The sequence below is a fragment of the Phocoena phocoena genome, chromosome 20 (genome assembly GCF_963924675.1).
Source record: "Phocoena phocoena chromosome 20, mPhoPho1.1, whole genome shotgun sequence".
Classification (NCBI taxonomy): domain Eukaryota; kingdom Metazoa; phylum Chordata; class Mammalia; order Artiodactyla; family Phocoenidae; genus Phocoena; species Phocoena phocoena.
This window is the reverse complement of record NC_089238.1, coordinates 8,882,358-8,910,127: the sequence shown is the minus strand read 5'-3', so window position 1 is coordinate 8,910,127 and position 27,770 is coordinate 8,882,358. Positions and strand designations below refer to the sequence as shown.

Here is a 27,770-nt window from a genome sequence, read left to right as displayed (position 1 = left end):
CTCCCACCCGGGTCCAGGGAGGTGGAAAGGAGGGGTCAGGGGTTCAAAGAGAGAACCTGGCACCTTCTGGCGTCTTGGAAAAGCTAATCCCTAAGGACACCCAGCCCTGGCTGTACAGCCCCTGAGAAGGCAGCTCAGAGACCTGGAGTGGGTGTCAGGGTGAAGAGAAAATTCCCAGAGACCATCCTGGAGGGCGATTCCTGAAGGAGGCCACGCCCCAGCGGGATGCCCTGGGGAAGGACGGGCCGAGGGGAGGGCCTCCTGGGGAAAGGGCCAGTTAGCACCACCAGGCTCCAAGGCAGGCAGGAAGAAGCCAGGCCTTGGGGCCTCCAGACCAAGGCTGGAGTCACCTATGGGGGGCAGAAGGGAGGGGAGACTGGACCATGACCTCCAGGGTGCAAGAGGCCAGGCAGCTCCAGCCCCTCTAGGCCCCAGCCCCTCCTCTGAATGCCCAGGGGCTACCTTGGCAATTCTCAGAGGGCATCCCAACTAGGATTTCGGGTCTTGGCACCCTCTGGAAATGCCAGGCGAAGGGGTGTTTGTGAGGGCCCCATCGGGAGTGAGGATGCAGGGGGCTTCTGCCCTCCCAAGCCAAGCCTCCCTCCCATCTGGCCCCTCACCTCAGTCCCACCTGCCCAGCCCCGCTCCCCAGCCAGCGTGGCGGCCTGGGCGGGACCAGGTGGGCATCATACGAAGACCTTGGCCAGGGCGTCGGCGCCCGCGCTGGCGATTAGGGCCTTGCTGGGGTGGCAGGCGACAGCATGGATGGCCTCCTCGTGCTTCTTGCGGTGGGCCGTGATCTCCTGAACGCATGTCTTATTGTCCAGGCTCCACAGACGCAGGGAGCAGTCGTGGCCTGTGCAGATGTGGGAGCAGTCGTGGACATCACCCAGCAGCTCCGGGTCCCCCTGCCTCCTTGCCCAGACCTGCTCCCCGAACCTGGCCTCATCCGAAGGCCTGGGAGTTGGGTGGGGCTCGCTCCTCTGCCCAGTTGCCTCCAGATGCCCAGTGTGAAGGACTGCCCTTCTGACCAGCCTATCATCCAGCCATCTAGGCACCGAGTGTTCACTGAGCACCTACTGTGTCCTGCACTCGGGGGCGTGGTGCACAGGCAAATCTCCCTGCCCCCGTGGTGCTGCGTCCCAGTGTGTGAGAGACAGTAAACAAGAGAACAGGATAAACGAGGCCAGATGGTCACAAGTGCTGTGAGCACAAGTCAGTCAGTCTGAGGACCTTGTGGCCCAGGGGGTAGGGCAGGGGGAAGAACCTTCCAGGCAGCGGGGACAGCCAGGGGCAGGTCCTGAAGACTGACAGCCTGAGCAGGCAGGCGGGGGGTGGGGGGAGTAGACTGCGCCAGGCCTCGGGGCCATGAGCCACTGCGGGGAGACCGCCGGACTTAGGCATTACCGGGATCTGGTGGACTGCGGTGGGGGGACCTGGGCCCTGTACTGAATTTTTGCCTGGGCCTGATCTCACTGACTGTTCCCTCAACCGGCGTCCTCCCTGGAGACAGCTGTAGCACCGTCCTGGGCCACCCCCGCCCTCCACTGCCACTGCTCACGCCTGTGTGTGCACTCGCTCGCTGACACCCCGGGGCAGGCTCAGTCTGGTCAGGCCTCCGTAACCGCCAGCGCACACCCTTCACCCCCTGGGGAGCTTCAGCCCCTTCTCCATCCGCCCAAGTCCCAGCCCATCCCGTTGAGCTGCAGCTCCACACTCACTGGGGCTCAGTGCCTTTATCCACAGAAAGCAGGTGCACCAAATGCTAAAATTTCTCGTGGGGACCGAGAGTCAGATAAACCTGAACTTCAATTCCTGCAGCCCTGTGGGCTGTGACCAAGTGAAATGACTTCTCTAGCCCCAGTCACCACATCCGTGGAGTGGGAGTAACAGTACCGACCTCATTCAAATCCAGTGAGATGATGCGGGAGAGGGCCTACGGTGGGCTCCGGTGCGCTGTGCTTTGCTGTCCCCACCCTTGTGACCACTGTCATTCCAGCCACAGAGGGGCTCCAGGCCCCTGCTCGGACAGCACTCCCACCAGCTCCCCACCCTCAAGGAGCCCCCGGAGTACTCCCTCGGGACCAGAGCCTGGGTCTCTTCCTCTTCCTCTCCCCAGCCTGCCAGAAAAGGCACACGCCCTCACTCCTTAGGAGCCAGGAGGCTCCCGACTTACTTCCTGACATCAGGAATACGCCATTGGGGTCCACGGCTAGGCAGGTGACTGCATCCAGGTGGGCAACCATGGAGTGCACGGATCTCCCTGAAGGGAGAGAGGGTGGGCAGCAGGTTACTTTCCACTCTGCGCCTTGCCTGGGAAGGTGAAGGGGCTAGAAGGGACACTGAGCCTTCAACGTGGACACCAGGAGGTCTGCCATCTGAGCCTGGTCGACCCCTGCTCCCCCTGAGCACACGTGAAGGGGGGCCAGGAAGGTTGGGCCTCACCTGTCCGGTTGTCCAGGAAGCGGATGCCTCTGTCGTCATGAGCGGTGATGGTGAGGGGCTGGCTTGGATGACTCACCACCTGGTTGATCTGGGCTGGGCCTGACAGGAAAAACGAGGGAGAGGGGAAGAGGTCAAGGGTGGGAGGCAGTCAGGGAGACCGGGACAAAGACAAGAGAAGAACCACCATCCCATGCCCATCCTCTGCTTAGACAACGAGCAGGGCCGGGCACTCCGGCCGCTCCCGCCTGGGCCCCGTGTTTCATCCGTGCAATGGACACTGCATGGCCTCGGGGCGAGCAGGAGGGATGACAAACATGAAGACGGTCCTTCTGCTCCACCAAGTGGCCCATGGGCGAGTCCCTCGTGATGTCTCTCCAGTCAGCCCTCCTGAGCACACTGTGCCCTCCATAATGGCAGTGACCGGGACCTGATCTCCGTCCCTCCCAGAACCCCCAAGGGGGCAGGGCAGCCACTTTCCACTGACTGGGCAGCAGGTCACCAAAGCCACAGGAGAAACTGGGGCCCTGGAGGCATTCCTGGAGCCTCCCTTACCGCTGTTCCCCCGGGAGTCCAGTGTGAGGAGGGCACTGCCAGCCTCCAGGTCATACAGGACGGTGTCGCCAGAGCGGAAGGAGGCCACAATGTGGGCAGGCTCGGTGCTGGTGAAGGCCACTGAGGTGGGGGTCCCGTGATCTGAAGGCGGAGGGGGAGAGAAGGCTGCCTAACGGCCCCGCTCTTCCCTGGGCGCGGGGGGCGCAGGAGGCGCCCCTCCTCTGGGGGCCTCCAGCTCTGTACGGCTCCTGTGCCACCTGTCAGGGTCCCGCACGCCCCCATGTCCCCCCCACTCACCGCTCGCTGTGGGGAAGGTACAGAGGCAGGTTGGGCTGCTGCTGCTGGGGTCCCAGATGCGGACGGTGCCGTCGGCAGAGCAGGAGGCCAGGCGCTGGGAGGTGGGACTGAAGGCCAGGCCCCACACCGCATCCCTGTGGCCCTCCAGGACGTGGCTCAACACGCTCGGGTCTGGACCCGCCGGAGGGAGAGAAGGGCTGCGTCAGGGCCACCGGCCTTGGCCCCAGCCACGACAACCCTGGAGCACCAGTTCTGCCGAGACGCAGGCACTGAGCTCGAGCTGCCCTTTCGTCCGGCTTCGTCTCCAAATCCTCATGCCTGCTCTGACCGCTAGCTGTTCTGTGAAGCTTTCAGGGCCCTGAAGGCGCCGCAGAGTGGAAACTCCAGAAGGTGGGGATTTCCTTGTTCCCTGCCGTCCCCACAGGCCCGCGATAGTGCCTGGCACAAAGCCGCTGCTCAAGATACCTTTTAGGACTTAGTTAAGGGGACGAGGGACAAGGGTGGCTCTGTGGCCCTGGGACCCTTTGCAGCCTGGCCGCTGTAGGTCAGCCCCACCCTCGGTCCCTGCGGTGTTTTCTGCCCAAGAGCACGGCCTTGTCCGGTCTCTCCAAAGCCCTCTGGTCGTTCCCACCATTGCCTCCCTGGTCACTCGAGTCCACACAGGGTGCTCTGGCTGGGTCCTGCTGACAGCCGACGTGTGACAACTTGCTTAGCCTAGAGCAGATACTGCCTGGGACTGACCCTTGACCTCTGAAAGGGTGAGACCATTCTTCAGAAAACAGTATACATTCTCTGAGAGGAGACACAGCCTGTTGTGTCTCTAAACTCTGCCATGACAGCCTGTTGTACGGAGCCACGTATGCGATCAAAAGGGTTATCAGAAGAGGCGTCAGAGGGCAGGGACACGGAACAGATGTTGACAGTCTGGTCACTTCTCCACTTAATCTTAAAGGTGGCCCAAGGATACAGCCAAACTCCCTACAGCCTGGCCCAGCTAGTCTCTGTCTCACCTGCTCTACCTGCTCCTCGCTGGCTCCCTCCGCTTGACCATGCAGACGTGGGCAGAGCTGAGCGCAGAGAGCTGCCAAGGCCTACCACGCCTTCGCCCGGGCTGGTCCCCGGCCCCAAAGCTCAACCCCAATCAGCTCCTCTGCGAAACGCTCCCCCACCGCCCCCGCTGCTGCCTCTTCTTGTCCCACCCTCGGGCACGTGCTGAATCGCCCTGGCCCGTGCTTCACCAGACCGGGAGCCCTTGGCAATGCCGACCCCTAGTACCCAGTGTGAAGCCTGGGGGCTGCAGGAACCAAGAGGCCCCGGTGGCAGGTGGGTGGGGGAAAGGAAGGCAGGGGAGGGAGCTGTCCTCACCGTAACCGTCGTACGGGTCCATGTTGAGGTCTGGAATCTTCCAGCTATGGATGCGGGCATCTGCCCCACCACTGTAACAGTATTCACTGTGGCTGCCCATGGCTACTGCCAACACGGGGCCCCTGGAGGATACCAAGTTGGGTGAAGCGGGGAGATGAAAAACTCCAGGCTCCCCCTCCCCAACGGGACCCTGAAGTCCTCCACTAGCATTTTTCAAGGCTGGCAAAAAGGAATCCAGCATCTGGACCTCTGGTGGTGCCATCCAGGCAAGGTGCCTATCCCACTCCCCGTGTCTGTTTCCTCCTCCGAAGGCTGTGCTGAGAACCAGCTACGGGGGCACTGAAAGTCTGCAGAGCGCCAGGAACGAGGTGGGGTGTGTGCAGAGGGTCACAGGGACTCTGAGCCCTCCTGCCACCCTGCCTCAGCCCCCAGGATGGCAGTGAGTGGGCCAAGGGGCAGGCTGCCTTTGGGGGCACTTCCCTACCTGTGAGCCCGGAAGGCATGGATAGGTTCCACGTCTAGCGCAGCATTCCTGGGAGGAGACAGAGGAGCTGGATGTCGCTGGGAGCCCCTCATCACCCTGTCCCCTGCGCCCAGGTGCCCTCCCCACCCCCCCACCCTGGGGCTGCTGCTCTCACTTCTTGGCCGTGACCGCCTTCTGCAGGTTCCAGAGCTTGAGCGTGCCGTCCTCAGAAGCAGTGAGCAAAGCCGACTGGCTGTGATGGAAAGCCAGGGAGCGGATGCCGTCGTAGTGGGAGCGGAGGGTGAATTTGGGGTTCCAGGTCTTCTTAAAGGCATCCTTACTGTCAGACAGCTGAGGTAGGGGAGCTGCCTCAGTGTCTGCTCGTCCATCTCAGCTGTCCCGCAGACACCAACTCCCAGCCCCACACGGGGCACCTCACAGACTGGCCTCCAGCCCAGCCCTCTCCCACTTCCTCCTTGCCCGCAGTGTCCCCTCACTCACTCAGCAAGTGCCTGCAGTGTGCAGGGCCTGGGCTGGCTTCTGGGGAGGCAAAGGGGAGCCCAAACCCTGGGGAATCTCACCATGCAGAGGGAGCCTGGGGGAGACAATCAGATCGTCTCCACAGCGCGGAGGATTATGAACTGCGAGCAGTGCCACGAATTACAAATGCACTGAGAGGAGGTGTGGGGCAGCCTGTCCTCCTGAGGGGGGTCAGTAAGGCTTTCCTGAGGAACTGACAAGCCATCAGGACGTAGCCAGATAAGGGGAGGGGAGAGAGGATGTAAACTGCATGTGCAAAGTCCCTGAGGCAGAGGCAGCAAGGGCGGATCCTGAGCCTGAGAGGAGGGCTGGGATGCAGAGAGCAAGGGAGAGAGCGGCAGGAGATGAGGCCAGGAGGGGTGGCCAGAGCCACAATAGTGGCCCACGCTCCGAATGTACAGCTCATCCCAAGCAACAGGGGAGCCACAGAAGGGTTTAGAGCAAGGAAATGACACAGCTTCTTCCGGCCGCCCCGTGGAGGGGCTCGACTCGGGAAGACAAGAGTGCCTGTAGAGAGAGAGGTGAAGAGGTCCTGAGGGAAGTCTCCCAGGGAGACGTGAGGCAGACCAGACACTGCGGAGTGGAGATGGGGACAAGCACACAGTGGGGAGAGACTGGGAAGCCGAATCAATAGGCCTCTGAGGGAGAGTCCCAGAGACACCCTACAGGTCCTGGCGGACGATGGTGTCGCTCTCCAGGTGGGGCACCTGGGGAGGGCCACTCGGGAAAGGAGCCGAGCAGATTGTCAGTCAAGCCTCAGTGCCCTGCCCCAAGATGAGGTGTACCCCCGATGAACCCCTTCATCTGGGCTCTGTCCCCCAAGGTCACCACTTCTGCCACAGAGGTTTAGGCCGGAGGGTCTACCCCCTCCCATGCACGCTGCCCCGTGGGGATGGGTCTCACCTCGGGGAGAGCAGAGGAGCCCTGCAGCGTGCTCCCTGCTCAAACCCTCCGCTCCAGTCTCGCTTCCCAACACCCCACAGCAGTGTCCTATCCTTGCTGGGATCACTTGAAATCTTGCTAGAAGCTGTGGTAAATGTCCTGCTACAGGAACTTGCTCACACACGCCCGTTTCAGAGATGCCCGGACAGCCAGAGGCCCGGCCACACATCTCAGGACACTGGCCCTAAGGTCTCCCTTCATTCCAGCCCAACATACCAGATCGGCCTGATTTTTTGTTTTGTGGCTTAAAGTCACCTTCCCTTCCAAAGTCAGCTCAATTCTCACTCCCTGCGCAGACTTTCTTCCCCGAATTGCCGCCAGCCCAAAGCCCCCTTCCTCTAATGCTGTATTTTGACTCAGCACCCCCTTCACCCTTGCCTCCTGTCTGCAGTGGGTCCTGGACCTGAGGTGCACGGAAGCCCAGGGTGCAAGGGACCAGCGCCGGGAGAAGGAGCCTGACAGCATGACTGAAACATAGGCGCCAGAGCCTTTTAGGCCAGAAACCTCGGTGACCCCAGTCAAGTCCCACCGCCTGTCTGTGTCGGCACCTCTGTGAAACAGGGAGCTGGCGAATGAGCTCACATCGTCCTCGTGTGTGAGGGGCTGGGCACAGGTCGGGCACACGGTCAGAGCTCAGCCAGTCCCGGCACTGCGCCGACCGATGCCCTGTGGGGGCCTGTGGGGGGTGGGCACCCTGAGAACTTACATCACAGCTGAGGTCGTTGTCATTGGTGACGGTGAGATCTGCCAAGTCCCCCAGGCTCACCTCCCCGCCCCCGATAGTGTCCATGATGAAAACGTCTGAGGAGAAGCCAAAGGAACCTGGTAGGGGGAGGGGAGGGAGGGCGCAGAGAGGGACAAGGAGAAAGAGAGAAAGACAGAGAGGCAGAGAGAGAGATAAGGAGTGAGAAAGAGAGACAGGGAGAGGACAAGATCAAGAATCACAGCTGGAAAGAAAGAGACAGGAAGAGACAGACAGACAAGGCAGGACAGACAAAAAGAGAGGGAGACAGAGACAGACAGACGAACTTTTGGGACAGGGAGGCTGCAGACTAGAGGCTGGGCCTCGACCCTGAGGACACAGAAGCCCTGGGCTTAGCTCTGCAGCCTCCCTCTGCCGTGGGCCCTCAGGACTAGGCCAGGATGGAGGGGCCTCTTACCTTCGTGGGGCCGGGGCTGGGGTGTGCCGGGAGGTGGGCCCGTCACTTTGGGTGGCAGCCCATCCACATCCCGAAGGTCGGCCAAAATTCCCTGGAGTTTGACCCGCCGGGTTTCTGCAGGGACAAGGCACAGGGCAGGAGTTACTGACTGGTTCACTCAGCCACATGCAGGCGATGCCTTCCCCACCACCGAGAGCTCTCCTGCAGCTGTGGGGAGGCCGGGAAGCCCTGGGCTCCGGGTGGGGATGGCGGACAGGCAGAGGAGACAGACTGAGATGGGACCCTCAATGGGCTGCCCTTGCTGGGGCCTCAGTCCCCAGCCATCCTACATGACCCCCGAGGGCGGCGCAGCCTGGAGTCACAGGACAGGAAGCAGCAGCTGCACTGCCCCGTCTGCCTTCTCCACTCCGGGTCTGCATCCTGTCCACCCCGCCCCCTCCGAGGTCCGCCAACAACTGGCTGCTCGAGTGGAGGGCTGGAGGCCCTGCTGCAGGAAGAGCCGGGCCTGCCTGTGTCCCCACAGGGGTTTTCCAGGGAAGGAGTGAAGGCCTGGCCATCGTGGTGCAGGCCTCCCGCTCTCCTTGGCCACCCTCCTCTCAGGAAATGTATCCGTCCGGTGGAGACCCTGGGGCAGGAAGCAGCTGCAGGCGGCTGTGTGTGCCTGCAGTGAGGAAGGTGGGCCAGAAAACCCCCAACTCACGCAGTTCGTGGTGGGTCCCCTCTCCGGCGCATCGCCGGGGGTCTGGAGAGCCCTCTCCGTCCTCTCCTGAGCCCAGGAAATCAAATTCGTTGATGGCATCCTCTGAGTCGTCCTCCTCGTCTTCGTCCTCCATTTCAGGAACCAGGGCCTTGGCTGGCAGCTGGGACATGGAGACAACCAGGGGTCAGGGGCTCCTGCATGGGCCCAAGCCCACCCAGTCTCCAGGAACAGAGAAACCACGGCTCCTGGCCTCGGCCCGCAGGATCCGCCCCAGCCCCACACTTTGACGCTGTGCTCCCCCTGCTGGGAGCATCCAGGGCTGTTCCTCATTGGAGGAGCTGCTCCCCCAGCCTGGCTCTGGAGACCCCTTCCGCTCCTGCTGCCTCCAGCAGTGATCCCCGCACAGGGCCCCCCTCCTGGCCTTCACTCAGGCTGTTCCTACTCCCCCATGCCCCGCGCCCCAGCACAGTACTTCTCATGAAAAAACGTCGGATAATATGACAGCCTGTTTCGGGGGTGAGGGAAGATATATGTGTTTCTATGGGTGCGAGTGGAAGGAGGCGCTCAATCAAAGTGAGAACAGATCCATGGGTACAATAGTAATAATAATGAACACTTACTGGGCCAGCCTCTCTGGGTTATTCAGTGCACTGAATCAGCTTCACATATATGATTTCACAGCCCCATGAATAATTACTATTGTAATTATTATCCCCATATTACAGATACGGAACACTGAGACTGAGCAGAGTGAAGCCCCTTGCCCAGGTCACCAGCTCCGAGCCATTCCTTATACACTAAGACGGCTCTGGGGTGTGAGGTGACCTGAGGTTCTCCAAGTCTTCCTTATAGTTTTCTACACTGGCTGAATTTTTGTTTTCTTACATAACAAGCAGGAGCTACTTTTAGAATGAGAGAAAACACCCCAATTCCTCCATTTTGAGAAACAGAACGCTGGGCGAGTGAACACTGAGTCTGCTATTTCCCACAATCGGTCTTAACCCGGAGCAAGAACCAAATCATCCTGTTCTCCTCAGTTCACAGGCTTGGACCAAACCCCAGGCGTGTGGATTTAGAAGCAGCATCACACCTGTGTCTCCCCACACGGACGCCTCTGAGATGCAGCCTCACGAAGTGACATCTTGCGTATGACTCTTTACCCTCTTGTGGCGTAAGCATCACTGTGTTTTACGTAAAGTGCCCTCCGGGAGCTGTGTACTTGGCACTTCAAAGGCTGCACTTAAATGGCTTAAGGGAGTTTCAGAATTTTCAAATACAGTTTTGAATCCGAGTTCTGCTTTAAGTGCTTCGGAGACCACTGGTCCCAAACACCACCTCTTCCAGGAAGGCTTCTCCCTCCTAAGTGTTCCCTGCCTGGGCCCAGCCTCAGTCAGACCATGAATTCCTCGAGGGCAAGGCTGGTGCCCCTCCCCCCAGAGGCTCGGCCTCCTGAGCTGGGTCTGGAGGGTAGGAATTTGGAGCAGCTACGCTCAGGCTCAGGCATCGTGGAGGGCCGGCCTCTGGCCTGTGTGGGAGGAGGGGGATGGGACGTGAGTGCCTTCCTCTTCCGTCCTGGGAGAAGACCCAGGGTCAAGGTTCAGACAGCCTGCCCAGAGAGATAATGGCAGGGGTCAGTCCACCAGAAGGGCCCTATGCAGTTACATCCTGCCATCACTGCCTGGGACTGTTAGTGCCAGGCCCCTGCCAAGCACTGCTAATACTGCTGCCGCCGAGCACCTGGCCTGGCAGCCACCGCGCAGCCAAGGGCTTTGTGCGCATGAACTCATTTTAACTAATTCCTCAACAACCCAGAGACAGGTACTAATTTTTTTTTTTTGCGGTACGCGGGCCGCTCACTGTTGTGGCCTCTCCCGTTGCGGAGCACAGGCTCCGGACGCGCAGGCTCAGCGGCCATGGCTCACGGGCACAGCCGCTCCGCGGCATGTGGGATCTTCCCGGACCGGGGCACGAACCCGTGTCCCCTGCATCGGTAGGTGGACTCTCAACCACTGCGCCACCAGGGAAGCCTGACAGGGACTATTAGTCCCCGAGACTGAAGCCAAGACAAAGAGAATCACGTGCCCACAGTTACAGAGCCAGGCCACGGCCACTCTGGGAGTCACGGGCAGGTCTTCCGAATCAGGGTCTGGTCACTGAAGGTCCGCTGTGTGGAGACAGAGGGCTTGGGGAAGCATGGGACCCCTACGTAATGAGCCACCTGACAGGGCATGTGGGACAGATGCGGTGACTGACGCAAAGGCTAAAGGGAATACGCGATCATTTCTGATGGGAGGAGCGGAGAGGAGTGGGAAGGTTTCCCAGAGGAGGCTGAGGCGAGACCTACAAAAGGAGTGAAAATCCCAACAGGGGGCAGGAGGGACCAGGCGTTCTGGACCAGGGGAGAAGCTTAGAGACCCCGGACTCAGTGACACCCTGCTTTTCCTGCAACCCGAGTGCCAGTGTGCCGGCTCTGTGCATTCCATTCCCCTCAGTGCGTTCACTGAGTGCCTGACCTGCGCGGGACCCAGCGCTGAGCCACGCCGGGGACACTGGACATAGAGCTGAGGCCAGAACAGACCTGACACCAGACAGGGAGGACCCAGAATGGTCCCGGTCAGGACGGGGGAGCCCACAGGAGCCTCCTGACCCTGTGGGGGGGAGGGGAGCAAGGGCGAGTCAGACAAGGCTTCCTGGAGGAGGGGGGTGCCTGAGGTGAGTCTGAGGAGGGAGCTAGAGTTGGGGTGGGAAGGCCGGGTCAAGGAAAGCCCCTGAGGCCGTCTCCCACAGGCTCCCCTTCCTGGGCATGTGTCCCTGCATCCACTGTGGCACGTCCCTCTGCCTGTGACTACCTAGCAGCCCGCACTGGCCCTAAGCTCCTCCACGCCAGGACCGGACCTCGGCGTCTCCATGTTCTCATGGCCAGCACAGAGCTTGGCCCATGGAGGCCCACGTGGATGTCTACTGGACAGATGAGAGCCGGCCCTGTGTAAGGACAGCGCCGTCAGGATGGCGGGAGCATGGGGCTCTGGCAGTTAAGGAGTGGGGGATGCGGTGGGAGCTGTATCTCCAGGCCAAGCTGAGATGTGGACTCTACCATGCAGGCAGTGTCCCTGGGCCTCGGTCCTGCCACCAACAGCAGACTGGACACTCACATCCTATGAAGTCGCCCCTGGAGTCCCCCGACCTGGCTCCAGGCTGAGCCCTGGGCCTGGCCACATTCCCTCAGGGTGCCGGGGAGGGAACAGTAAAAGACTCGCACAGTCCCTGCCTCGCAGAGCGCACATTCTACTGCAGGAGACAGACGCAGTCACACCGAAACATTTCTCAGTCCGACTGTGGCCAGGCTGGCCAGAAGGAGGGCACAGAAGAGAGGGCGTCTCAGAGCTGGCCTAACCTGGAGATTCAGGAAAGGCCTCTCGGGAACATCTGAGCCCGAGGAAGGAGGACGGAGAGAATGACGGGGGTGCAGGTGGAGAAGGGGCCGGCCCTGATAGAACAGACCTAGGCGCCTCCCAAGGTACCTGAGGCAATGGCACGGCGGGACAGGAGATGGGGACCCAGGGAAGGGACATGATCAGGACACAGACCAGTCCTCAGAGGCAGCCCCAGAGCACTCAGAGGCGCTCTGCTCTGCACGCACAGCAAGGGCCCCCTTGCAGAAAGGGGGAGGGGCACCCCTTGAGCTCCCGTGCTCACTCTGACGCGCTGCTTCTTGTGCTGCATGCTGTCCAGCTCATCGTCCTCGTCGCTGTCCTCATCCTCGCAGCTCTGCAGGAAGGGAATCTGCTCCAGCACTGAGCCACCCAAGCGCTCTTTGCCGTCTTTGCCGGCCGCATTCCTGCCCACGACAGGGGGGCAGAGGGGGCATTAGTCCTGCCAGGCGACAAAGCTCAGATGGGAGAGCGCCGAGGCTCGGGGGCCAGAGCCTGGACCCGGCTCTCAGGAGTGCCAAGCCCACCCTGACCCCAGAGGAACCTTGACTCTGATCACACGCAGGGCTTCAAGCCCAGCCTCTGCCTGACACGCCCCAGCTGGAACCCTCATTGGGACCACAGACCAGGCCCAACCCCTCACTGAGCTCTGACCCTCCCTGAGTCCCAGACTAGCCCCCAACCCTGACGGCTCGGCCCTGGCATATGCTGAGTCAGAAGGAGAGCTAGACAACCAAGCACCACTGACTCAGCAGCTCCCGTTCCCACGGCCGCTCCAACCACGAGCACAGAGCAGGTGAGTGGCGGGGACAGACCCAGCAAGAAAGAGGAACCGGTCACTCCACGGTCACTCGGGCCCTCACAGCCTGCACCCTCCCCACTGACAGACGGCGCTCCGCTGTCCACCCAGGCCCGCTGTTTAACAGCTCCATCAGGATGACAAGTTTTAGCGAAGGAGGTTATTTTCCAAACCTGACTCTAGGGCAGAAAGGAGGGTAGAATTTGAAGTTCAGATAGATGCCAACAGCCTCCTTTTCTGCCACTGGACTGATGCCCCAGAGAGTTCTTGTCAACTGCCCGGGTGGATGGCTGCCACTCCGCCGGGACGCTGCGCCCAGGCTCTCCTCCCGCTCACTAGCTGCCTCGGCCTGGCCTCCTCTGCTGGACCGCCCCCAGGGCTTGGTCTTCGGACCTCCTCTCAGCACCATCGACACCCTCTGCCTCAGTGACCGCCGAGTCCCGTGGCTTCCAAACCCGCCCGTGTGCTGGTGAACTGGAGGTACGTTTAGGAGTCAAGCGCCCCCACCCCTCGTGCTGGGGGTCAAACAGGCACCTCAAACTCCACTCGTCCTGAACGGCCCCCTTGAAGCCCCCCCACCCTTTGTCTCCCCCATCTGGGTCAGCGCTGCTCCCAGCTCTCAGACCACACCCTTCAGTCACCCCTAATTTCTTTTCCTCTCCTCCCACAGGCAGTCCTTTAAATAGTGTCGGCTCACCCTAAAAACCCACCGAGAAGCGGACCCCTTCTCACCCCTCCACTACTAATGTCCATCATTTCTTACCTGGACGTCTGCAGGAATCTCCTACCCGGCCTCCCGGCTCCCAGCCCGACCCTCCGTCAGCCTCTCCTTCCCCAAGCAGACCAAGTATATCAGATGATGTCACACCCCTGCTCGAAACCACCGGCTTCCCACAACACCAGCCTCCAAGCTCCTTCTAATCTGAGTCCTGAGATCTCAGCGCACCGCAGACCACAGCCCCCATGTGCTCACACCACTGCAGCCACACCAGCTTCTGTGGCTGCTCCCGAACGTTCCAGGCCCTTCCCATCCCGGAACCTTTACACTTGCTGTTCCCTCCGCCTAGAACATTCTCATTCCAGCTGCTTGGGTGGCTTAGCCTCCACTCCACGCAGTTCTCTTCCCAAATGTCACCCCATCCGAAGCAGTACTACTTCTCCCATCACTCTTTCTCACTGCCTTTTACCTAGCACCTCACGTCACCACCCATTAAGTTATTTACTTTGACAAATTACAATTACTGATGAGAGAATGAACGAGTGAGAGCTCCCTGGGGTCGGAGACCGCACGCTGTGCCCCCCTCAGCCCCCGGTCCTGGCGTGTGGCCCGGGCGCTGCCTTCAGCAGGGGCTCGGCGCTTCCCGGGGAGCACACAGGCCTGAGCCTCGGGGGGGCCGGGCCAGCGGGAGCTGTGATGCACAACAGCAGCAAGGCAACGCCAGGGGAGGGGAACCAGGGGAACCCAGGACAGAGCCTGGACACTGCACAAGGAAGGGACAGGGGAGCCCACAATACACTCCAGGAAGGAAGCGGCCCCCAGAGCGCGGTGGACTTCCTCAGGACGCAGAAGGCACACAGGGATGCACCCGCCAGACCCAAGGGCTCACCTCTTGATCTGCTCCTCGATCTGTTTCACCAGCAGCGACTCGCCGCCGCTGAGTCCCCCAGGGCCCGGCGTGGCCCTGGGGCCCCCTTCGCCGGGCTCCATGGCCCCGTTGAGCTCCAACGAGCGGCCCAGTAAAGAGCGCACGCGCTTGGACCGCATGTCCAGGATGGTGTCGGTGTAGCCCACCTCTTCCAGGTACCTGTGGGGAGGCAGAACCAGGGCGGGTCAGGCGCCTTGTGGCTTCTTCATATGCTGCGGGGGGCCGATGCAAATTAGGCCAGGCTTTTTGGAGGAGCAACTTCAGACTATACATCAAAATTTCAAAGACGCATACCCCTGACCTTACCATTTCCCCTTTGAGACTACTTCCAGTGGAAGCCTTTCTACACGGGCACTGTGCTGTCACAGATGCTCGCAGAGACACTGCACATATGGGTGAACCAAAACGCAGGGGCCAAACTACACGTCCGTTGCTGAGGACTGTGGGAGCAAATGACTGCTGGGACACTACGCACAAGGTAAACAGAGCAGAGTGCCAAGGAGAGAGGCCATGATGAGCAGTGCAACAAGGACTGTAAGTCAGGCGTTCCTTACAATTCACGTGTTTGTGGGAAAGAGAGTGTGCATATAAGTGTAGACCACACACAAACACATATTATCACGCCCCTCCCCAGGCCTACAGAGAAACACACTAAACTTAAGAGCAGTGACCTCTGGAGAGCGAGATTGGGGATATTAATAGGAACTTCTGGCATCTACTGTTCTCACTTCTATGAATGAGCATTTATTACTTCTGCAATTACGAGCACTGAAGCCAGCTGGGACTGGTCTAAAAGCTGAAAATATCTGTGGCTTCAAAAGCCTGGAGACAACGAGTCCCAGGCTGGTCCTTAGGAGGCGCCTCCAGAGCCTCTTCTGTTGAGCCTGAGCCTGTCCCTTTGGGAACATCAGACAGCGCCTGCCTCAGCCTGCCGTCTGGCCTGCTGTCTCACCTCGGGTGCCTGTGTGTGTCTGACGCTTCCCCTCCCTACTAGTGGAGGGGCAGGAAAGTGTGGTGCGGAAGGAGTTGGGCTCTGGGGACAGGCTGCCCGAGATCACACCTCAGACCCTCCGCTGATTAGCTGTGACCTTCCATAAACAGATACCCTCTCTGCCCCTTGGTTTTTTCGTCTGTGAAAACGAGGGGAATGCTAGCAGTTACACTACACGGAGGTTTATGTGAGGAATCCTTGGGTGCAAAGCGTTTAGAGCGGTGTCAGGCTCATAACAGGTCCCCGGCAAGCGTCGCCTGTGATGATCTTTCTGTTGTCACTGTTTGCACACCCTTTAAGCTAGCAATTGCACTCCCAGATATTCAGCTTAAGGAAATCAAGTATATGGACAAATAACTTCCTGGTGTTTGTCACACTGTCTACTGAAAAAAACACCTTCGACGAAATACACAAGAAGAGACTGGCCATTGGAAGTTACGATTACCACGTGACAGACTACTATACAGGTCTTGAAATGGTGCAACGTAAGTAATTTAGTGGGAAGATGTTCACAACGCTTAGCAAAAGCGATGCATTATGAAGCACTGTGAAGGGGGAGCCCCGGCTTTCATCAAACACACACACACACACACACACACACACACACACACACACACACACACCCAGGCACAAATACATATCCACGGAAGAGAAAGCATATGTGCCAAAATGTTTACAGGGGCATGAAATTCCTTGGGTGGTGGAATGATGAGTGATTTTTATCCTTTTCTTTCTGTTTCCCTATGTTTCCCAAGTTTTCTAAAACACACACATCTCTTTAATAAAAAACAATTTAACATTACCCTAGGGGAAAAAAAGGCACAGAGGCACTTGGGGTCGCTTTCCACATGTGCCTCCTGCAGGGAGTCTTCCCTTGCTCTCCCCGACGGGGTGACAGCTGTGGCCAGCAGGGATCCTGACAGCTCAGGGTCCCCGGGGGGACAGGAAGGACTGCGGAGTCTTCGGGCTTATCTCCCAAGCCAAACATGTGTCCTCGCCCCCCAGCCTCCACCCTGCCCTCCACACACTCACTGTCGGAGAAGCTGCCGCCCCTCTTTCCACACCAGCGGGCTGTTCTCCAGGGTGACCGACTCCACCGGGCCATTGGAGACTGGAGGGTGGAGAGAAGGGAGGTGGGCTGTCTTGGTCAGGGCACCACCATGCACCCATCACCTCCTCCATCATCCTTGGAGCCCCTTCCTGAGAGAGTCTGAAGCCTCCCTCTGCCCCTGTGCTCCTCCTCTCTAGTCTCTGGGTCACTTTCCCAACCATTCCCAGACTATCCTCAGACTCTACTTATGTTATTTTCCCACATGGGAAATGGGCTCAGCTCTGAGCGAACGGGCAGACTCGACCGCGTCCCAGCCTGGCTCTGCCGCTTCCCGGCTGTGTGGCCTTGAGCAGGTTAGTTTACCTGAGCCTCAGTTTCCTCTTCTGAGAAACGAAGTTAATAATCTCAGCACCTACCTCTTGGGACTGTTGTGAGGATTAAGTGAGACAATCTGTTTGTTTTATTCATCAAATATTTATCGGGCATCTACTATGTGCCCGGCTAGGTGCCTGGACTACATCAGTCGACAAAAACCCCTGCCCTGGTGGAACTCACACTCTGGTCGGAGGAGTCTGACATGAAGAACAACGATCACTGTCAGCCTGGCCTCGAAGGCCCCGACCCCGTGAACACACCACTCTTTCAGGTCTCCGTGCTCCAGTACTCTCCTCCCTCTACCTGGAGTGCCTTCCCTACTTCCCTGACGATGAACTGATGCCTCCTTCCAGGAGCACAGACTGTCGGGCCTTGTGTGTCTGTCTACCTCACACAGGGACAGCAGGCAGGACTCCCAGCCTTCTTCACCCCCTGCCCCCACTCCCCCAGCGCCCAGCACAGGACCTGGCAGAGCAGCCTACGGGGGAGGGACGCTGAGAGTGAGACCCAAGCTCTCCCGACCCCGGCCGAGCCTGCTTTCTGTGGAGCACGGTGAGAGAGATGTGGCCCATCTCAGCTTTCCTCTGTCACATTTGGTTTTGTTGGGAGGGAGCAAGAGGGGAGGATCGGGGGTGGGTACCTTGTTCCGACAGTTCTGGTTTCTTCTCCCCCTGGTTCAGGTCTGTCCCGAATTTCAATTTATGATATTTGGCCCTAAAAGATCAAGCGATTAGCCAGTGAGAGACGCGGAAGAGTAGACAGGGCCAGCCCCCACCTCAGGAATCCCAGATCCCAGATCCTCTCTAATCAGCTCTCCTCCCTCTGAAGCTGAACTGCCCGATTAGGAAGCAGCCCGGGCGGAGGAGGCATCACGGATGGATGGCACTGTGAAGAGCCCACTCTTTGGAGTCAGGCAAACTGGGTTGCTATCCCAGCTCCAGAGTCCTTGAAGAAGTCCTCACCCTCCGGAAGCCTCACCTGTACCCATTAGGCCACTGGAAGGGATAAATGAGACAATGAATATATGGTGTTTGGCACGCAGCGGGCCACCACCATTATGAATACTGTTATCAGTTTTTACCCCGAATCCCACCCACTATTTCCTGTTCTGTCCCCCTCTCCTGGAACCATGCAGGACTGGGTGATGGGGAAGAGAACGCTTGACCCCCCCCAAAGGCTTGATCCCTGAAGGCAGGACGGGGGACAGCTGGGCTCACCTTTCCTGCTTCAGCGCATATTCTAACATCTTGATCCGCCGCACCAGGTCTGTCTTGAGATTCTCTTGCCCCTTCCTTTCTCCCTGGAGGAAGGCCACCTGAGCCTGCGGGGGGGGGGAGAGAGGGAGACAGGAAGACAGCAGGGCTCAGGCTCACTGACATGTGTCACTCACTCAGGGACAATCAGCTCCAGCCCTGCCCCCACAGCAACACACAGCAGCCACTTCTTCAGGCGTGAAGACCCTGAGCCATGGTTCCATGGAGCAGTGAAAGGGCAGCTGGATCTGTCTCCATGTCACCCGCAATGAAACAACTGAAGAGAAGCCCTTAACCCCTGAAATTAAATAGGGACAGCCTGGGCCTAACTTGATCCCCACCTCTGGGGAGGAGGTGGGCCAGGGAGGTATTAACAGCCCTGGGCGCCTCCTCTCCCCACTCAGGCAGGTGCTGTCCCTAAGGTTGCTGGTGGAGGTGGCGTGCCACTACTCCTACCAGAGCATCTGTCTCTGGGAGGCGTGGGAAGCTACTTCTGGCGTTTAGGGACAAGAGTGGGCGGCTCGGCTCAGCTCCCGCTGCAGCGCGAAAGCTTCCCCACCCGACCCCCACGGTGGGGACCAACCTTTCCACTGGAGTCTGCCCAGGGTGAGGGAGACGTGCCACAGCCACGACCCAGGGCCCCTGCCAACCACTTCACACTGTCTGCTGGCATGGGCTGCCCCAGTCTGCTCTGGTCTGTCAACAGGTCTTTTGGAGACACCGGGTCAACGGCCTTCGAGGCGGGATCTTGGCCCCTGACCAGGTTCCGGAAGCCCAGTGGCAAAGCCCTGAGCGCAGGGCTCCTCCCTGGCTTCTCCCCAAGGCTCCTCTGTTCCAGGCTAGGACCGCCTGAGCCCCAGGCTCGGCTCGGCCGCTTACTCGCTGCGTGAGCTTAGGCAGGTCACTGGCCCTCTCTGCGCCTGTTTCCCTCACGGGTTAGGTTCTTCTCAGTCCAAAGCCTGGCACAGAAGAAAGGCTAACAAATGCCAGCCCCTACCTCTTATTATTTTTATTCTCCCTGTCTGTTCTTCTAGAGTCTTGAAATGGGCCCAGTTCTTTGAGAGGACTAGGATCCCTCTGAGACCTAAGGCCCATCGGGCAGAGCTGGCTGTGGCTTACAGGCCTCCTGCCCCACAGGCAGCTGCATCTTCCTGAAGCCAATCCTCACACATCAAATGCTTACTGAAGAACTTCAGCAGCTCCCCCGGAAGCCCCCAGTCGCCCCAGACACCTTTTCCAGGCGGTGAACGTTCCGAAACCCTCGCGTTCAAGGACTGTCCATTGTTGGCGGCCTCTCAGACGCCCATGAACACACCTCTTCCTCGCCTTGGGGCTCAAAGGACCCTGACCTATCTGCCCCCAGCACCTGGAGCACAGCACAGCCCTGTGCCCACAGACCTCCTATCACCCCTGTCCTGCTCCGGGGGCCAGGTCTCTCCCACAGGTTAGTAGAGAACCAAATGTGCACCGAGGGCCAGGGAAACAGGCACACTCAGACACCACTGGTGGCGCCATAAATTGACAAACCCTTCCGGGAGGGCAATCTGGCTATATCCACAAACATGTTAAATGCACATGCCTTTCGTCCTAGCAGTTCCACTTCTAAGAAATTTACCCCACAGGCATAACTGCAATGGTAGACTTCCTTTTGAAGAAATAAAAAGGCATATATGTATACTAGTGCATGACAAAAGTATCATTCATTCATTTATTCACTCCACAAATATTTATTGAGTCCCAACTATGTATCAGATACAGTTGTAGACAGAGGATACAGCACTGAACAACATGAGGTTTATATTTTAGAAGAGGATGTGGGAAAAACAACGAACAAATAAATACACGTCACAGGTACGCTATGGAAAAGAAACCTCATCTGTCCATTGAGAGAAAGGGACTCCCCCAATACTTTTTTTCTTTCTATACTTTAAATCAACATATATGTACATAAACACCTAAGGCCAGACAGGTGGACTCATACGTGATCAATGTCTTGGAAGTTTGAATTTCTGTCCTTTGTATACCTTCTCAGTCACCCTGAGGTCTACTCTGTCCATGAGTTGTTAGAAGGTGGGGGAGCAGTGGAGAAGAAAAGGTCGATCACCAAATACAAGTCCGGGGTCACGGCCTCCCTGTACCCTCACCCTTCTGGGCTTCCGTCCATGAGCTTCTGTTTCCCAGTGCCTGTGCGGCCTGCTGAGCCCACACGCATTCAGTATCTGACACTGGTGACCGCCTGTGACGGGCCAGGTTCTACGTGAGGTGCTGGAGAAGGAACGCAGAAGACGAGTGCCTCCTGTCCCCGCAGAGCCCTCAGTCTGGCTCAGGCGACAGACATGAGCAGCCACAACTAACACAGGATATGACTAGGACCCCAGGGAGGGAGCAGAGGTGGTTATGGGAGGGACACCCAACCCACTTCTGGAGTGAAGAAGTGACAGTTCAGCTGAGACCTGAAGGCTGATTAGCAGTCGGCCAGGGGCTGGAGCATCTAGCTGGCCGAGGCCAGAGATAAGAGTGGCAAGGTGGGCTTAAGGAACTCTACAAAGGCCAGTATGCCTGCATCCGAATGTGTAAAAGGGTTAGTGAGGAAAATCAGAGAAGGCTGCAGGCCTGACAAAGGATCACAGACCATGTGAGCAAGTCTGAAATTCATCCTAAGAGCACAGGGGAAGCTATGGAAGGGTTTTTTAAGCAGAGAAGAGATATAATCAGATTTACATCTTACAAAGGTAATTCCGCAAGCTAGAATGTGGAGAAACGATAGCTGCAGGGGGCGAGGGGAGGGCAAAGCTAAAGGCCGAGAGACCAGTCACAGAAGGAAGCAATCCCAGGAATCCCAGGGAGAAATGACAGGGGCCCACACTAGGATCAGGCAGGGGGGCAACGAGTGGATTTAAGTTAATAAGGAGGTGGCCCTCACCTGTGGGGGAAGAAAGTGGAGTCGAGGGGCAGAAAGCAGGGTCAGACCTCACACCTGGCCTCCCGCACCCCCCTTGCCCCATAGCAAGCCCTGATTTCCCTTCTCCTAATGATGATGCAAGAATCTCACTCTGGGGGACTTCCCTGGCAGTCCAGCGATTAGGACTCTGCGCTTCCACTGCATGGGACAGGGGTTTGATCCCTGATCGATTGGGGAACTAAGATCCTGCAGGCCATGTGCCGCGGTCAAAAATAATCTCACTTTGCTCTGTGGGCCTCTTCCCAGTTCCTCTGGCAAAGAAGGGAAAAAAGAGAACCAGAAACATGTGGCTGAAGTGTCCCGAGTTGGTGGAATACCACAGAGAGGGGAAGTGCTGGTGGCCAGTCCCTCCCACCCTGCAAACACCAGCAGCCATGGCTGTCTGATCTGTTGGCAGGTAAGGCTGGGATCTGGAAGTTTTCTACCCACCACATCCACCCACTGCCACTCTGAGACAGGGCCGCCGCCTCTCCTCCGGCTGTTCCCTTTCCACCCAGGCGGCATGGAAAAAGCTTCCGGAGGGGCCTGAGCATCTGTCCTCCGAGGGGCCGCTGATGACTCTCTGTACCCCAACCTTTCTGTCCCAGCCCACTCCCCATCCCGGCTCAGTCCCATCTGGCCCTGCATCTCCTGCACTCCACTTGTCCTCCCCAGGGTCTGGGGGCCCCTGGCAGGGTTGAGTCCCCATGGATCCCCCAGAGCCCCTTGTGAGGCTGGCAGTAGAGACGGGCCAGCTCCATACCTTCTCCACCAGCTGCTCCTACATGAATGTCCAGTTCAGGCCCCGCCCCCAAGGTCCCTCTGGTACTCAAAGAGCTTGCTCCCCTTTGCAGAAGTACCAGAGATCGTGGGCAGAGCCACGCAATCAAAGACTCAACTGCGTCAGTGTGTACAGTTCTCTGTAACCTCCTGCACAAACCAGCCTTCTCTATTAGCCTGGAAGTTTCTGAAGGGCAGAAACCACACCACCTCCTTCTGGGAATTCCCCTACCTGGCAAAGTCCAGCTTATTATCAGACCACGTCGATGCCACCTCCCTGCTCCCATCTTCGGGCGCCTCCTGGCAGGACCTCACGAGAGGCTGCCTTTTCTGCCGCTCCCCACATGCTGACTGCACGTGGGTGCTGTGCCAGGAGCAGCTGCACGCAGCTACTTGGAGAAAAGGTATTCAGAGTTTATCAGAAAAATCTGACGCAGTCCAGGCCTTAAAGGATCTCACAGGAGAAGTCACACCTCCCTAAGTGATAAGGGCTCGAGCAAAAGTGTATAAAAAGGGGTGCTGCTGCTGGGAGTGTAAACGTGGGGCGACTTGGCACAACTAATCACCCCTTTATAAACACATCTATTCTACCATTCCACCCATCTATTCTGCTGTATACTCACAGGGGAACACAGGGACATTCACTGCAGCCATTTCCCACGGGCAGAAACGGGAAACAACCTAAAAGTTCAGCAAGAGGGCTCAAACTAAATGAGCTACAGTACAGACACCGGTGGAATGGAATTTTCAAAAATAATAAGACCTCTCTCTGCTGATATGAAAGGAACACAAAGACACATGAGTATGTGGGATAAAAAAGTCACCGAATGATACATGTAGTATGATCACATATATTACACACAGAGGTGAATTACTTTCATAGCAATAACAGTTGGGGGGGACTTTCCCTTTTCACTTGCGCGCGCACGCACGCGTGTACACATCTATACGCTCTGACGCTTCTGAGATCTTTGAATTTTTACTAATGTAACAGAACAAAAGAAAATAAAGGTACAAAATAAGAAATGCTGGAGCCTAGACAAAGGAGAGCCTAACTGGGTGCTATCCACAACTTCCTCTCAAACGCCAGGAAGGACCACCAAATGTGGGAACAGACACATCTTTTCTCTTGTTTGTCTCAAAGATGAGGAAGCGGGGTGGTGAGTGCTGTAGGGTACACTGGTCTGTTATGAGTGCTGGATGATCCTGGGGAGGCCACTGGGTTTCCTTGGAAGAGGCTTCTCATCTGTCCTGGGTGTCAGAGAGGTAATAATACATGGGCTTGAAAGCCCACAGACCACCCCTGCCACCCACAGGCTGTGACCCTAGATAAATCACTGACCTTCTCAATGCCTCCATTTCCTCTTCTGATTATTAAAAAAAAAAGGGGGTGGTGGTGGAGGGGGAATAATATCACTTACCCTCCCAGAATGTTGCAAGGATTAAATGATACCATGTATCTGAAGTGCCTAATACAGTGCCTGGCACATAATATGTGCTCAACAAACAGCAGCTGCTATCATGATTGCTAAGTGAGGGCAATGCCATTGGCTCTGCCTCCATAACAGGGTACTGAGAAGATCTAATAAGATGTACCCTGGGGAAGAGTTCTGTAAGTAGAGATGCGACACCATGGGACACCAAAGCAAGGGGGTACTTACATAAGGATTTCTCTCCCACCCCAACCCCAAGCCTCTGCCACGACACAGCTAAGATCCCTATTGGGGTGGGAGAATTGCAGGATACTCTCTTTATTCATCCTAAGGACAAAATTCTAATCCGATATTTACTTGGGTCCCCACCTCAACTAGATAGGAAATAGCAAATCGGAAGGGGAAAGACGAGCTGCTAGAAGCAGGTACTGACTTCTGTTAGTAACGCCCCAGCCCAGGGACCCTTCAAATCCTCACAACTCTGATACCCAGGCTCATGACACTCTGCCAATCGACCCACACTTCTCAAGGTCACAAAACCCAGTCCAGCCTCAGCCTCTTCCAATCATCCGAGGGCACATCCCTCCCCCAAGCTACTCGACAAACCATAGGGTCCTTTCCCAGAAACTTCCACAACACCTCCCCCCAGGATCCTTCTGAGAAGCTTCCTCTGGCTGCCTTCCTGCTCTACAAAATGCTCCCCCTGCCATCCCTCAGGTCCCCCGGATTCCTCCTCACATTCTCCATCCCGCCTCCCATCTCCACAGCTGGACATGTTTGACCCTCCCCCACTCCAGTTCGGGGGTCTCCATCCGACTTCCTACACACTTCCCATCTCAGGGCGGGGGTCCCCGCTCCTCCACACCCCCAAAGAGTTTCGGCTCTCAGGCTCTTCCAACACAGGTTCTTGGGGCACGTCCTGGCCCCGTCCGTGCTTCCGACCCAGGGACCCCCTCCCGTGCCCTCCGAAGCCACGCCTGCCAGGACTCCCCAAAGTTTCCTCCTCAGAGGGGAGGGCACACATCTTCATCGGGGACCCCCCCGATACCTTGCTCTCATCCCCCGAGTCCTCAACACAGCCGTCTTTCAGTCCCTCCTGTCCAAACGCTCCGAAACACAACCCGTCCCGAGCTCCCTGACTTCCTCTTCCGACTCACCCGGGTTACCCGCCCCGACCCGCTCTCGCTCCCAACGGCTCCCAAGTTCCCCCGACTCCCCCTCTCTCCCACCCGGGGCCCAGCGGGCTCCACCTCCAACGCGCACCTGGTCGGGGACGGAGCGGGAGTCCCTCGGCACCCTTGGAGCTTTTTGCTCACTCACATACAAGACTCCTCCATCCTCTCTCATCACCCTTTGCTGAGTTCTCTTGGGGTCCCCTCGGGGCCCCGAGGCCACTCTCTCAGGAACCCTACCGGTCCGTTCACTCCCACTCCCACTTACAGCCGGTTCTGCTCCCCTGCGCCCCTTTTCTCGGCGGCCGCGGTCGGGCCCTCCCGGCCCTGGGCCCCCCTCCCGCCTCCAGCTGCCCGGGTGCCCTTAGGATCCCCCTCGGACGGCCCCTCACTCCGTCTCGGGGCCGGTCGCGGTCCCCTACCCGCCCCCCCGGCCGTCCCGGCGGCCATTGCTCCAAGATGGCGGCGGCGGCGGCGGCGGGTGAGGCCGGGCCGGGCTGGGCCAGGCGGGGGGTCGGGGGTCCCGGGGCGGTACTCACCTGCAACTCGGCGCGCTCGGCCTCCCAGCGGGCCTTCTCCGCTTCGAAGCGCGCCCACTCGTGCTGGATAAAGTGTAGGATCCCGGGCAGGCTCAGGGGCTCCGGTCCCGCCGTGGGGCCGGGGCTCCCTCCACCGCCGCCTCCCTTAGCAGCCGGGCCGGGACCGGGGGCGGGGGCAGAAACCGGGGCCGCCCCCGTCGGGCCGGGGCCCGCGCCGGAGCCGAGCGGGCGGCAGGAGGAGGCGGCGGCGGCGACCGCGGCGGCCGCTCGCTCCTCCATCATGGAGGCCCCGGGGCCGGCCCGCGCGCCCGCTGTGCCTCGCGCGCCTGCGCGGCCGCGCCAACAGTCTCGCGCGCGCGCTTGGTGGGGGCCGGGGGGGCCGGCGACGGGAACGAAGTCGGACGCGCGCCTCGCCCACCCGGGTCGACCCCGAAGGCGCGCGCGTGGGGGGGAAGGGGCGGGGCGGGGCGGGGCGCGCGCCCGAAGGAGGGCAAACGCGACCCAGGCCCAGCGCGAGGGTTGCCTTTGGGAAGCGCGGGACTTAAGGGGGGGCCGCTTTCTGCCCCCCTCCTCATGCTTCACCCCAAAGAAAGACTCTAGTCCTCTCCATACCCAAACATCATTCTCCTCGACAATCACTGTCACTCTTTCAGAGACAGAGCGACCACCAACGGTGGTTTCAGCAATGGCCCCATCCTGATTCCTGGCCCAGGTCGGTTGTCATGGTAACTCTTCCCAGTCGGGAACACCCTTAACCTCCCCTCCCCTCCACCTTTGTGGTTATGGAGCTCCAAACCTGTCCTGGCCCTGCACCAGGAAGAGGTTGCTAAGGTAACCCAAGTCCCTGGTAGTTCTTATACCCCTACCCTCATTGGTTACTATGGCAACCTCACCTAGCACTCAGGTAGAAAGGACCCCAGCCCCAAGGACACTGCTGAGGGAAACATCTCTTTCCCGATCCCTCTGCCCAGCCACCCAGTTGGCATTACCATGGTAACCATCCATCTCCCCCTTTCCCATCAGTGGGAGGTCTGTGGACCAAACCAACCAGGTGTTTTTATTTAGAGGAGATGCTCTGCTGAGGAGTAGTCGCTATGGTTACAAGGCCCGGACCATCCCCAGGGAGGTAAGAAAAAAGCAAAGCCAAGTCCTGGTTACTACGGTAATGGGGGCAGTCCCCCTTCCAGTGACCCTAGGAACCAGGCCCACCAAGGTACAGGACATTTTAGGATTGTCTCTCAGGATGAAGTGTGTCTAGGAAAGGGGTTGTCATGGTAACACCTTCTGTCACTTCTAGCCTTACCTTTCTGGACACATTTATGAAAGAAGGGATGGTTATAGGTTGCTATGACGTCCTTCCCTTCACTCCTTCCCTTCACAGATGCTTCAGGTGGTCCCTGAGCTTATGAGATTTCAAGAGAAATGATTCCTTGACCTCATTGCCACTTTTTTAGGTAAAATGAAATTGTGCTCTAGTGTGTGAAATTGGCTGATTTGGGGTTTTCTGGTTTCTCCTTCCCTCAGCAGTGCAGCTGAGCTGGGCTGGAACTGCCCCCCTGGAGCTCCCTCGGCCTGCAACCTAGGAGGTAAGAAGCCCCTCAGTGTCACCTGCACTCACGTGGGAACTGCCCTTGTCCCCAAAGGTTTTTCCACACATCACTCATTTTCTCTATCCGTCACATTCCCATTCTACAGATGCAGCAACTGAGGCTCGGGCCAGGTGAAGTCTAGCCTGAAGTGAATGTGGATCCACTTACCTTGTTTTATGGATAATGGAGAGACAAAGTCTCAGCTTAACTGTCTCTCCTCCCCTGACCACCTTTTCTCTCTCACGCTCCCTGATGGTTTCCTGCTCTATCTGTAAGTTGTTTGCAGGGATTTTGTCTGTCTTCCTACCTCTGGAGGGCCTGCCCAACCACTGCCTGGTTCACCCCGTGTCCCCAGAACACGGAGGGCACTCAATAAATATATGTTTGTTGAGTTAATGAGTTGAATTAATTAATTAATGTGCCATATTCAGCTTTGAAAGCACCTGTCAAGTGAGGGCAAGGGAAAGGGGTTATCTCACTGAAGATGGGTTGAAAGTTGGACTGTCTTTGTGGACCCAAAAGAGACAGCAGAGTTTATTGGCTAAAATCACAACACTGGAGCCAGCTTCCCGGTCAAATCCCAGGTCCACCACTTCCCAGCTGTGTGACCTTGGGCAAGTGACTTCACCTGTCTGTGCCTCAGTTTCCTCATCTTTAAATGTGATCATAATGTGAAGATTAAACGAGTTAAGATCGGTAAAATGCTTAGAACAGGAACTGGCACATCAAGGGCAGCTAGAATTGTTGATATTATTATGATCCTTCAAAACCATCATTTCATCCACTTTGCCCCAGTGAAGGAGTTTTGAGTCCTTACAGCTGGGGAAGCCAAGACTGACCTTGTCAGGGTACTAGGTGATTCCTCTCTCTCTCTACTCTGATTCCCTCACCTCCTCAGCTGGCTGTCATACCTGCTGGTCTCTGAGAAACTGGCTTCTGTCCTCTGTCCTTTTGGGCACCTCCTGGCCCAGAGTCAGCCAGATAGCGCGTGGTGAGAACCAGGTTCCGGGGGCGGAGACCTGGGTTCCGCTCCCTCTGGTCTTCCTCTCTCTGTGCCGCAGGTTCCCCGTCTGAATAACAGGAGTCAGTCATTCATTCCACACACATTTATTGAGCACCTGCTGTGTGTCAGGTACTGAGCCATGTTCTGGGTGTACAGCAGGGAACAAAACAGACAAAACAAGAGACAAGATAAGTAAAATCTACATGAGAACTACTAGGGGAGGAAAATAGCCCAGGGATGGGACATAGGAAGTATGTGGGTGATAGGGAGAGGCATTTTTATGTAGGGTGGCCAAAGGAAGGG

The 27,770-nt window shown here is 58.0% G+C and overlaps 1 protein-coding gene across 2 annotated transcripts; it reads right to left on the bottom strand.

The window, feature by feature from the left end:
- Positions 1-686: 686 nt before the first annotated feature.
- Positions 687-25,157, bottom strand: STRN4 (striatin 4). 2 transcript variants are annotated; one of them, XM_065898472.1, is made up of 17 exons: positions 24,876-25,157; positions 17,975-18,078; positions 17,398-17,471; positions 16,364-16,442; positions 14,302-14,499; positions 12,161-12,302; positions 8,465-8,624; positions 7,765-7,878; positions 7,311-7,426; positions 5,298-5,473; positions 5,144-5,191; positions 4,660-4,781; positions 3,295-3,465; positions 2,998-3,138; positions 2,446-2,544; positions 2,177-2,263; positions 687-856 (listed from the first exon to the last, which is right to left on the bottom strand). In XM_065898472.1, the coding sequence occupies exons 1-17, from the start codon at positions 25,155-25,157 to the stop codon at positions 687-689; spliced, it is 2,283 nt and encodes a 760-aa protein (XP_065754544.1). The 2 variants fall into 2 exon arrangements, with proteins under 2 accessions (XP_065754544.1, XP_065754545.1); XM_065898473.1 differs by having other exon boundaries at positions 7,311-7,405.
- Positions 25,158-27,770: the final 2,613 nt, after the last annotated feature.

Coding starts and splice junctions, on each gene's coding strand:
- STRN4 (XM_065898472.1), bottom strand. CDS start 25,157: ATGATGGAGGAGCGAGCGGCCGCCGCGGTCGCCGCCGCCGCCTCCTCC. Junction 16,443..17,397: donor ACCAGAACTGTCGGAACAAG/GTACCCACCCCC, acceptor TCCACCCTCCAG/TCTCCAATGGCCCGGTGGAG. Junction 14,500..16,363: donor GGGCGGCAGCTTCTCCGACA/GTGAGTGTGTGG, acceptor GCCTCCCCACAG/GTACCTGGAAGAGGTGGGCT.